This window comes from Elaeis guineensis, chromosome 14, assembly GCF_000442705.2.
Source record: "Elaeis guineensis isolate ETL-2024a chromosome 14, EG11, whole genome shotgun sequence".
NCBI classification, from domain to species: domain Eukaryota; kingdom Viridiplantae; phylum Streptophyta; class Magnoliopsida; order Arecales; family Arecaceae; genus Elaeis; species Elaeis guineensis.
In genome coordinates, this window is record NC_026006.2 from 66,332,880 (window position 1) to 66,345,215 (window position 12,336).

General features: G+C 39.4%; 2 protein-coding genes across 8 annotated transcripts; one reads left to right on the forward strand and one right to left on the reverse strand.

The window, feature by feature from the left end:
* LOC105057026 (probable protein phosphatase 2C 38) lies at window positions 1-4,833 on the forward strand. 2 transcript variants are annotated; one of them, XR_833921.4, is made up of 5 exons: window positions 1-546; window positions 1,070-1,437; window positions 3,001-3,237; window positions 3,792-4,325; window positions 4,451-4,833. XR_833921.4 is itself a non-coding variant. In XM_010939458.4 (4 exons), exons 1-4 carry the CDS (start codon window positions 183-185, stop codon window positions 4,005-4,007), a joined length of 1,185 nt encoding a protein of 394 aa, XP_010937760.2. In that variant the 5' UTR covers window positions 1-182; the 3' UTR covers window positions 4,008-4,833. The 2 variants fall into 2 exon arrangements, 1 of the variants encoding a protein (XP_010937760.2); XM_010939458.4 differs by having other exon boundaries at window positions 3,792-4,833.
* An 884-nt stretch (window positions 4,834-5,717) lies between these two features.
* On the reverse strand, window positions 5,718-12,336 carry LOC105057025 (uncharacterized). Of its 6 annotated transcripts, none has more exons than XR_002166080.3 (6): window positions 11,860-12,336; window positions 6,632-6,712; window positions 6,382-6,505; window positions 6,228-6,282; window positions 6,068-6,122; window positions 5,718-5,957 (listed from the first exon to the last, which is right to left on the reverse strand). XR_002166080.3 is itself a non-coding variant. In XM_019854930.3 (5 exons), the coding sequence occupies exons 1-4, from the start codon at window positions 12,279-12,281 to the stop codon at window positions 6,232-6,234; spliced, it is 678 nt and encodes a 225-aa protein (XP_019710489.1). In that variant the 5' UTR covers window positions 12,282-12,336; the 3' UTR covers window positions 5,718-6,122; window positions 6,228-6,231. The 6 variants fall into 6 exon arrangements, 2 of the variants coding, with proteins under 2 accessions (XP_019710489.1, XP_010937759.2); XR_002166079.3 differs by having other exon boundaries at window positions 6,056-6,122; XR_002166078.3 differs by having other exon boundaries at window positions 6,068-6,125; window positions 11,860-12,334.

Here is a 12,336-nt window from a genome sequence, read left to right on the forward strand (position 1 = left end):
AGAGCGAGAGCAGAAGGAAATAATAACCTCCTTTCCTTCGCGAACCCATCTCTCTCCCTCTCTCTCCTTCCTCCCCCTACCTTCTGAAACCCTCCCGGATCCGATAGATTTCGTCGCTCCATCGGAGATTGGGTCGGAGACGAAGAGAAAGTTGGAACGCGGATTCGGCCTGGTGGCGGGGGATGCGATCGCCGGGTGGTTTGGATGAGGGGATGGTCAGATCGTTTGCGCTGATGAAGATTGTTAGCCCTTGTTGGAAGCTGTCGCAGGAGAGCCGAGGCGACGACAGCTCCGGCCGGTTCGGTGGCGGCCGCGCCGATGGGCTCCTCTGGTACAAGGACCTCGGCCGCCACGCCGGTGGGGAGTTCTCCATGGCGGTGGTGCAGGCCAATAACTTGCTGGAGGACGGCAGTCAGATCGAGTCGGGGCCGCTGAGCTTGCACGACTCGAGCCCGCCGCACGGGACGTTCGTAGGGGTCTATGACGGGCACGGCGGACCCGAAGCCTCGAAATACATCACCAATAATCTATTTTGGAACCTGAAAAGTATGCCATTTTCTTCCCTATAATTCGATAAACCTCTTCTACGGCTGTCATGTATTTTACGTTGGATATCATTTTGACAAGTTTCTTCTACAAGGATATAGGAATTACAAAGATCTATGGAGGAATTTGCTACCAGAAAAATAAGGATTCGGATCTTTTTTTTTCATGGTCTAGCTTGTCAGAGTGGTCAGAGTTTAGATATCTGTCACAAATTCGCAGAATTCCTGTGAAAAATGTGATTTTGTAGATATTTGAATTTGTTATGTTTGCGTATATTCATGATGGCCAAACCTTTCTGTTATTTTTTACGCAATTATCTTTTAATTATGTTTTCATTCTTACGTGGGATACTGCATTGATTTTCGTAATACTTTAGTTGTGGATCATTGCGCATATCTGGTCTCACGATTGGTTCGACTTCAATTCCTTTTCAGATTCCTTTGATTATATATATTACTGTGATCTGAATGGTACTCTTTTTCTAGCAAGTGCTTTTCATAACTATAGAGCTTATGCTGTGCAGAGTATGCTTCGGAACAGCAAGGCATGTCGGTGGATGTAATACAAAAAGCATTTTCTGCTACAGAAGAAGGCTTTATCTCTCTTGTAAGAAAGCAATGGCTCACTAAGCCCCAGCTTGCATCCGTTGGTTCGTGCTGTTTGATCGGTGTTATATGTGGTGGGATGCTTTATATGGCGAATCTTGGAGATTCTCGAGCAGTGTTAGCGAGATTGGAGAGTGATATTAGAGAGGTGAAAGCTGTGCAGCTGTCAACAGAGCACAATGCGAGCTTTGAATCTATCAGGGAGGAATTGCATTCAATGCATCCAGATGATTCACAGATTGTGGTTTTAAAGCATAATGTCTGGCGTGTGAAGGGCCTTATACAGGTAATTCTTTTTGGCTAATTGTGCAGGTTATCACTATACTGCAATAGGTTCATGCCTTTCTGTTGCTCTATCCTTGTTAATCTTATTTTTTTACACACAAAAAAGGTATGACGCAGGACAGATCTAGCAGACTGTATCTGGTATACTACCCAGTCAGTCACACATGCTTATCATATTCTTGTATTATCTAAACAGTAAATGCTGTCATGACTAGTATTAGAAGAAAAAAGAAGGAAGGAAAGGAAAAAAGACCTCCACAGCACAGAAAAGAGAAGAGCTAAGCCTCTTATTTTATTATATCATAAGCGCTTTTCCTGATAAACAAGGTAAAATAAGGTAAACTTATTTATTTAAGAAAGTAAAATTATTTCCACAACGACATAGGAATGTACTTTAATTTAATATAAAATCCAATGGGTGTTATGTGACTATCATTTCAGATGATTCATGAAAAATATATTGAGAATAAGAAAACAGGAATATGCAAAAGAATGTATGCATGGGACTGCACATATGGTAGACATATAAATAGAAACCAGATGCTGGTATTGCTGGAATCCTCTGACTCAAATTAAATCATAATAGTTGTCCTTTTTCGCCCTGTTATACATAAAATATTGTACAAACAATCTTGATTCTCCATTAATTCTTTCCTAATCTAGTTTTGGGATTTATAGGAGAGCTAGATGGCCTTGCTCCAATTATTTTTTGTTTACATTGATGCGATACTAGCTGTGGCATATCCCAATACCACTCTGATACTGCCATTGGTATAGCCATCATGTGAAGATTCTAGTCTGAATATTATCTGTGCAAAATCAAATACGGGCCATCTAAATTGAAGATCCACATCAATAATTTTGATATACAATAGTTAGGATGCCTGAAACAGAAGATATCATATGGAACTTGGTGTAAGCCCACTGTGACAGGGAAATACTTGTCTCTTTGCAAGTACTCCAAACACTTGCTGCTGCCTGATCATTCATGTCTCTAACAATTTCAGTTTAACATATATAAACATCTTTCTCCCTAAATTCCTAGTATACCTCTCTCAGTAATTTATCATCCTAGTAGATAAAACTTATCCGCAGATGGGTTCTCTTTTGTATCGAAATTGTTCCATCAACTGTTGAATGAAGATGATGGCCCCAACCATCTCTGAGCTTCCTGCTGTAGAACAAAGTAGCTTTCACTTGAGTGATCCCCACACCTTTTTGATGTGCCTACAAATCTTATATGATTACTCTAGATCTTCTTACCACTTTTAACCCTATATATTTTAAATTCAAATGTTATAATTGTTGAAAGTTTTCCATTTCCAGACCTTCGTCGAAAATTTTTAGCAGTTTGTGGTAGAACAGAGCGGGGCATTCACATCCTGACTGTATTCTGTGTTTAACGTGCAACATGGTCTACTAAAAATATTCTGATTTATGTTGTTTGCAGTTTCTTCCATCTGTTACCTTTATTCAACACCCCAAAAAAAGATTGGTGCATAGAGTATGTTACACTGCAAATATGTTTTAATTATTTATTTTCCTTCTAAATCATTTTCTGCAGGTTTCAAAATCTATTGGGGATGCTTATCTGAAAGATGCAGAGTTCAACCGTGAGCCTCTGCTATCAAGGTTCCGGTTGCCTGAGCCCTTCTGTAAATCAATCCTCAGTGCTGAGCCAACAATTGTGACACATAAACTCTGTCCAGAAGATCAGTTTTTAATATTTGCATCAGATGGTTTATGGGAGCACTTGAGTAATCAAGAAGCTGTTGAAATTGTTCACAACTCACCTCATAGTGTAAGATGTCTTTTGTGTTCTCAATTCACTCATTTGTGTTATACCTTTATGGTTCCTGTACATAAGGCATTTCCCTTTATCAGGCCATTGCTTGAAGTGCTCATATAGGATGAGTAGTTATTTAAGAAATATCCCAACAACATATGTGCCCCACTGCCAGGTCTTGAAACTTAAGAAGGCATTATCTGCTTATATTTTCTCTCTTGTTAATATGAAATTTATTTAATTGATTAGGTAGATTTATAGATGTTGAACAAAGAGATACAGAGGTGTTTTAATTATAAGACTGTTTGTTAGTCATTAGACAGATACTAGGTGCGAGGGTTTGGTTTTCTTACAAAGTTTATAGTACTTCGTAGCGAAGCTGATCCTTGTAGCACTTTTAATTCATTGCTACTAAAGAATTTAATTAATAGTTGGGAAGCGCTAACATGTTTTTTACATTCAGCATATATTTTTCGGATGTTACAAATTTCATGCTTGATATTCTGCTTTTTTTCATTAGATTAATTATTGTCCGACAAGATATCGCTGAAAGATCCATAACCATGCAGGGAATCGCAAGGAAACTTGTAAAAGCTGCTATGAAAGAGGCTGCAAAAAAGAGAGAAATGAGATACTCAGACCTGAAAAAGATTGATCGTGGGATCAGAAGACATTTTCATGATGATATCACTGTAATAGTTATATTTCTGGACCATACTCTGATAAGTAAGAACTTCTATCATGGCCCTGTAGTTTCCCTAAGAGGAGGTGGGAATCCAGTTTAAGCATATCCTGCAATCATGAGGTTCTTGATGCCTCTTCTGAAATCTATCTCCATATATGAAGCCGAATATTTTCTTATATCTACTAGCTTGGAAGCAGATATTCTTTCTTCAAGCTATACCAAAGACAGCTGGTGATTAAGATGAGAATTTAAGCATTATAGGAAGAAAAATTACTACACTTAAGTCTGCGTGAAAATTCACATTTTTGAAGTGGAAATAGATACAGTTAGCAGTCACAAATTTGCTTGGACTTTATGGTAGGAGGTCGGGGTTCAATTCTTACAAACTCCGACTGAAAATAGTGGTCTCTTGATGCAGGTATCAAGGGTTAACTGGTTAATAAATGCATTTCATGCTATTAACAATTGTCCTTGTACTTTAAGAGTGCAGCTGCAGGAAATCATGACTGGTGACCCATCTCATGTTGCTCTTTGATTTTGCAGTATGGCTGTGTTTAGCTTCCAATATTCATGAGAAATGTTAGTTTGGAGGTGAGACCAAGAATCTGGATGCAGTTGTTTTGATGAGTTTCATTTTAAAGCACGTAACTTGGTGCTATTTGAGGGTAAAGACTACAACACATCATTGACAGACTTTTTTAATTATTCTTTACTTAGTCTCTTCTGGTGCAATGTAATTTCTGCAAGAACTTGGTAAAGAAGTTCCCAATTTTGAGATAAGCCAAAGTAACACCAGCTACATGCATTGTCTTCTAAATCGTTCTGCTTTGTAACCCACTCTCAGGAACAAGTAACCAAAGTAAGCTTGTTTAGGTATTTATAACTTTAGCTCTTTTGAGCTTAATATTGTTGGCTTCCTTCTCTTCCGTTTTTTTTTTTTTTTTTTCCTGAGAAATATGGTCGAAATGCAACCTTCTGGATTGGAACCTGGAGTCTGGAACCCTCCCCCGCACGTGTTGAGTGTCGATCCCTATTTGATATTTATCAACTTTTTATTGTTACCTGCAGTGACTGCTTTGAGCACGGTGAAACCACGCAGAAAAGTGTTAAGATACAGTTAAAGGCCATCATAGGCGTTGCTCATCCATCTTGGCAGCCCAACCAAATGTAATTTTTACAAGCGTCTCACGTTGCATCATCAATGATTAAAAATGTGCCTTGCATCGTATGGCTAGCATTTTTTCAATGTCAGGAAGTCTGATACTGGTTTTAGATTTTGGTGTCCAACGCCGTTCTATCAACAGCCATTTAGGCATTTCAAAGTTGCTTCTCGCAACGCAGTCTGGCTCGGGTTGGTTTCATTCCTTGGCAGTTAAAGGTTTCAATTCCACCTGAAACGATCTCATTAAAGAGAATTTTGGAGAATGAATTTTCCGGTTCGACATCCCTCTCTCACGGGCTTCATGCTTCAAGGATCCCTTGTTGACCATCTTACAACATCATGACATACATTAACTGCCTCAGCAAACAACCTGACAAATTCTCTTTTAGACAAATAACCAAATCAACAGAATTCGAGTGTTGCTGGATCCCATTTTCAAAGGGAGCATGCAACAAATTATCTATTAGATGATGATTCATGAGGGCACAAGAGCATCAATTGTTACAAGCCCATTGGTTCAGAACAGATCCTGTAAAACATGCCTAAAGAGCCATCATCAGACAGCCATCCACCAGAAGCCAAAATGAGATTAGAATTGTCCACCAGATCAAGACATATTAATTCAATGCTTCACCGGAATAAGAGATATGTTAAAACAGCCTTCTCTGCAATTATAGTTTAAGAACAAATGTGCAGCCACGTTGACCAGCAGTGCTTTATGATCCTAAGAACCATTAATACACTCGCAACAGCAGCAGGGGATAAAATCTCCATTTGTCACAAGCCATGTTTTACACTTTCTGCAATGGTACCTCTATATACTACGCCATGCAAAAGCAGCAATCCGAAGCATAGGAAGGCAATAAAGCGTACAAAATACATAACAGCCTGCCAAGCAAGAAATTCATATGATTAAAAAGGATGGAATAAGAAAGTAAAGGTGATATTGTAACTATGAATCTGTGTAGGTGTGGTGGGGGTGCCACTTTGTCTTCTACCACAAAGAGCCCTTGTTCCTCTGGCCTCTCATCTGGTGTTAGCTACAGAAGCCATCTTCTGGTTTCAATCACAACAGGAAAAGAAGGTGAAAAAGAGGGTCATAACCCAAACAAGACTATTGTTGCATCTCCTCAATAATCCTGAATGATAAATACCTACCAGTTCAGAGTTGGCCCTGCCATTGGCTTGAGAGGTGCCGGATGTTTGTGAAAATCTGAAAATAAAATACGGAAAAGAATCAATATGGCAGTTCAATTTGTTACATCATCATAAAACGAGAAGATGAATGCAAAAAGATAAAATGGTCAGTCACCTGATTGCCCGTGTTTCTTTTTTCTTCTTCTGCAGTCGCAGTCTTGGAGTTTGGAGCAAATCTCTCTAACCGAGCCTTCTTCTTTGCTTCCTCATCAACTGGGGAGTGTGCTTTAAGCCCAAATCTGAGAAATAACATTACAAAAAGGAGGCCTCAAAGCAAACCTAGAATGCTACCAAAGATCTGAGAATAAGCATAAGTATGCACTTAAACATGCTGGATACTGCAGTAAGAACGGGTAAGATGGTACCTCTCTGCTCGGGCTTTTCTTTTCTGCTCTTCCACTTGTCCTGCATTCTGTATTCCATGCAAAGTAGAGCCAGTTCCAAACCTGCCAATAATATGGTCTCACTCAAAACAATAACAATACAAGGTTAAAAAAAAGGTAGGGGAGGGTAGGGGGTGGTGGGATGATTTAGAATTTGGCATTGAATCAGAAATTATTTAGAGCTTGATGAATAAGCCAAAAGAAGCATAAGCACCACAAAGATATCTAAAGGATGATACATGAAGAAGTACAAGACATCAATTATTTACAGCAAGGTCTAAAACATAAAAAGTGAACAGAAGCACGGAAGTGTCATTCACTAGATGAACTAGCAAAAACTTTTAAATAACTATATACTAGTTAAAAACCAGGAGTAACCTAGAAATGTTGCAGTTGACGGTGGCCCCCTTCTCCCTCTTCCACACTCATGGTGAATCAATAACGAATGCACTACAGAGATTTGGTTTCTGAGTCACTAAGCAGGACAACTGATGAAATGCTTTTGTTCCATTGATAACCACATGTGGACAACTTGAATTGAACTCTAGCTGTCAGAGGCATAGGTTCACAGCACAGAATCAATGTCAACGCCTTCCATTATAATCACAACCATATGGAATATATGCAATGTTAGGCCTAGATTAGGTTAGATGATGCTACCAATGAGTCGATGATATAGTTGGAATAACTAAGATGCTCACCTTCAACATTAAGATTTTGTTGATTATTATGTGAAATACGTATGGCAGTCAAACATGGTACAAGAAACCAGACTTGCATGAGACACAAAATCAGAAGTCTCACCAGCAACACCAACATTCGGACAATAAAAGGAAAATAGAAGGTTTGTTTTGAACTATTGCTGAAGGAAATCCTCCACAAAACAAAATCTGAGGAGCTGCATGTTCGGTCACAAGATGCAGAAACCAATAGAGAATAAGCCGAAGAACTGATGTCATTGTGCAAATAGCAACCTATTCTTGAAAGATGCTTGGGCTAGTCTGGAAGCAGAATGAGTTAATGCAGAGTAAATCGATTACCTTACTCCTCTTTACTCCAGAATAAATTATTCCATCCTACATTATGGATTACTTTATTCCTTGGTTGAACAGAATAAACAGGTTTAGAAGGCAAAAAGTTGTTTACCATTTTTTTCTGAAATACCAATTTTGCCCTTCTGAAAAGTGGTTTATACCCATTTTTCCCTTCTGAAAAGTGGTTCCCCAATAAGTATTTGGCTGGAAAAAGGTGGAATAGCTAGGATAAATGACTTTTACTCCCTCTGATTTCGCTTCCAAACACAGCCTTAAAATCTACAAGAAACTTCTAGAAGTAACAACCTTTGCACTGATGACAGTTCTCTGAAACGAGAACACCATTTTAAGTTTTTAACTAAAACTGGTGAAAGGCTTGGCTGCATCTTTAGTCATAAGATGCAGGGGCTAACTAGGGAAGCCAGCTGGTGAACTGGTATCACTATTCAACTAGTAGCTTTCTATTGCTCAAACACCTGCTTAATCTACAATAAAATCTCATGCTGAAACATTTCAAAACTAGCAAGACTCTGAAACAAAAATGTTGGAGCACTTTCTTTTAGTTATAATCCTGTGAGCCTCCAACAAATGACCCAAACCACTATGCTGGAAAATGAATCAAGCAAATTCTTCAGTGGTTACTTTTTTTCAACACCTTAAACAGTTCCAAGTACTCACATGACAACCCCAAGAATTCTTGATGCACATGCTAAACCCCAGATGATTAAGATCCCATCCCCGATAGCATAAAGCAAAGTCGGTATACCATCACATTCCCCACTTTCCTTATAGCACCTTTCCCTTCAAGACACACCTCAAATACCACCATTACCATCTACATCCTGCTATTGCCACTTAAAAAGTGATTCTTCTCATGTCATTGAAGTTCATTCACAAGCTCCCCTCCTTAGTTTCATGTGCTGCTGTATTTAGAAAGTGAAGTGTTTCTGTATTAAAACTGTTTATGCAGCTTTTGACTTTGCATATAACATCAAAAGTTGGTGAAAGAGAATAAGAAGATTTGCATATAACACCTCCAAACCCCAGAAATTCAAAATCCCCCAACTCTTCTTGTTATTGAGTTATGACACCAATATCTACAAATATCCTTACCATTGGTGCTGGTTATGCTAACTAAGCATGTGAAATAAATAATTTTTATTCTGAGACATTGGTAACCCAATAAATCCTAACCAAAGCTGTTTCTTCCTGTTGATAGAGGTGTGGAGTTGCACTCATCTTTTCTCCTCTCTGCTTTTCCTAGGCAGTGCTTGAATCCTTCCCGGCTGAAGCAAAAATCCAATGCCAGCAATCAAAACCTAGATTATTGATAAATAAAAAACTTCTCCATTTTCACACTCTCCTCTCCTTATGTCAGCCTGTTGTCGATATAACAGAATTGTTCTTGGAGCCTAGCTGGCCAGAATATAGCTGCATGCAGGTGATACAATTCGTCCATTTATTTTCCCATACCTATTCATCTTCCTCTTATGTTCTTTGTCCCCTACCCATCCCCCTCCTCAATTGATCCATATTAACACTTGAAGCCAAGCATTAAAATTCCCAATTGAAACTCATTGAATCATAACCACAATTCAGGCAAGTAAAGCTCAACCAAGATGGCACTCTCTCTTTTCATGCACAGCAATCCACAACTTGTGTGGCAAAAACAGATTCTAGTGTCTAGCCATACTGTATACCTCCTCTCACTGCCTTGAACCTCTGGCTTCTAATTGGCAAACACGATACACATTCCTAGCAGATCGAGCTGCCTTGCTAAACCATAGAAATATATAGAGGTCACTGCAGTTAGATTTCCTTGCTAAAGCATGACAGGCCTTCTCTGGACTATCCTTATCATCACCGATCATATTCTAGCTAATACAGTCAACAATATTGATGTTTGAACTTTGATCTACATCTATCCTCCAAAAAGAGCTTTTACAATGATTTGTTATAATGCAATGACAGTTTCTGCCTATATTGAACCTCAGTGGCAGCAAACATTTATCTAGGTGCTGCACCCACATCTCAATCTTACAGAAAACTACCATGAACCCACTCCCACACCCACTCCAGGCTGAGGTAACTACTGTTGAATTCAGATTTTGTCCAAACCCATTGAAAATTAATTTCAACTAAAATACCAATCAACAGAAGCAAATGCACAGAGCACACAAAGATTAAGATTGCTTATCACTTACTACAACAACAATTACTGGATAGTACCAAAAGATAAATATCATAGTACAATACCTATACAAACTAAGCAATAGTCATCGAGTAGTACATAAAATACTTATATATGACTATCACAGCAGTCATTGGTAGCAGCTAGCCACCACAAAAAGATATTAAGGCCAAGATAGTTCAATTACCATGAGATTACTTATCATTTATCTTAATCCATACTCAGGTACAAGTCCCTTTTTCCAGCCATACAAACCCCAAGTTTCACTTATTACGTAGGAAAATCAACAACTACATACATTGATCTCAATCATTGAATAAAATGTAGTATAATTAGCTTTTAGGCACATTAACTTTCTTTTTTCTTTTTTCTTTTTTTTGGTAACATTGACTTCATGCTCACGAAATAAAACCATCCAAATTCAGCTGCATATATCAACACTGAAAGCCAAATCATTATGACCTAGCATCTAATAATTTAAACATAACTGATTTTCTGGTCTAGGGCCTTTTATGTCATGAGTTGTGAAGGAAAACTTGCTTAAATTTGGAAAAAAGAAAAAAAAAAAAAAACAACCTTTAAATGGAGAATTCAACAACCAGATTCAAACAAAGACAATCAACATTTAGAGGGGGAGGAGAACATATTTGACAGTCATAGTTCACAGACAGCTCATTCATTTACGTCCAACATGGTCATTTATGATTTCCTTAGAAATAATCATCCCCCAGATGGCAGGTTTGCCCTCAACATAAATATTCAACAACATCCAAATTTCTACCTGACGATATCACCGATAATGTCAATGACCTCCAAAAATCCTAAGCACAAAGCATAATCACCCAAAAATTTTGCTAACTTTTGCCTAAAGATGTATAGCCATTGAATTAGGTATCTATCTTCTTACCATAAATCAAAAAGTTATTCTTTGGCTGAATCATCGAACCCCGATAGGTGTTTCAATTATAAGATTCATCATCCTACGGCTCTTTAAACACTCTAGCACATGTTGTCACCTTTCCCTACCAGCCAAACAGCCTGACATGCTGATATGATTAAGATCACTTCTTAATTCAAGCAATTTCAAGGTTTCTGCTTGCCAAGCATGATTATCAGGACATTTCATCTCTCAGTAGCAAAAAAAACCCTCATTTCCTTGATACATATCTTTCAGATGAGAGATTAATATTTTTCTTTACATATGTGTATCTTCACCTAGCCTACTAAAACAACACCGCCCCCATTCTCTTAGGTGGAAAGCTTACAGAAGACTTACCACAAAGCAGAATTATTGGTTACTACAACTTGAGATTGGACGAATCCAATGGTCTGCAAATTGAATTTCCCAGACCAAAGACCTATGAGAAATGCGCATATCACCTCCAAGAGTTTTCTTTATGCATTTGTAGCTCCTTTAAATCCAGCTGCATTATAATCTTTAATCAAGACACCTATATCCAATTCTTAATATGCTCAACAGCTCAAGGCTGCAAACTGAGATGGATCATATCAAGACCAAAGCCTTCTGATCCACACTTAAATTGCCAACGTCCCCTAAACCACACATATTTGTAAATTTGATGGATAATTGGTTTATCCTACACCCATTGAGCTATAAAACCGAACATTTCCTCATCTTACGGCAATAATGCAGCATCAAACGTCCCCCTTTCCTTAGCAGACAAGACGTAGCATCCAAGCAGCACATGATGTTTCCTAGAATTCTTGATATGCATTCGATGTCCAACTATCCTGATTCCCAGAAAAAAGAGACTCAAGAGATCAGATAAGCCGCACATAATACAGGAAATATTGCCATGCTTTTGAAGGGGGTTTCCGTTCATCCAATGAGAAGGATGAGGATGAGATTAAAGAACAGAGCAAACCCTAGAATTCTCGCATATCAACGAAAAACATATCAAAGATAGGGAAAAAGAACTAAAAAAATATGTCTTGACTTCAATTCTACTGCATCAAGAACCTACCGCTTGGCTCGAGAGTTGCGCTTCTCCTCCTCAGTCAGCAGCACGGGCATCCCGAAGCGTTCCGCTCGGCGGCGCTTCTTCTGGAGATCGGTGGCAGCGCCGGCCGCCGCAGCAATTGCCGTCGCCGAGGAGGGCCCCACCGAGGTGGTCTCGGAGGCCTGGGGCTTGGGCCCCTTTTGCTCTGCCCCTCCCCATTCTCCCTCCTTGCGCTGCTCCCCGGCGTTCCCACGGTCGGCGTGCTGCTCCGCGAGGGAAGTCGAGGTATGGGGAGGAGTAGGGTCTTGGAGGCGCGCCGTGGCAGGAGGAGGAGGGGGCTTGTTGGAGGAGGCCGCCGCCGCCGCCGGAGCAGGAGGAGGCGTCTCCAGCGGTTTGTTACGGGCATTTTTCTGGGGTTCCGTGCCCTTGGGTATCTGGAGCTCCATGGAAAGAGCGAGAGGTTAATTTCGGAGGTTTTAGAGACGAGAGTTTCTTTTTCCC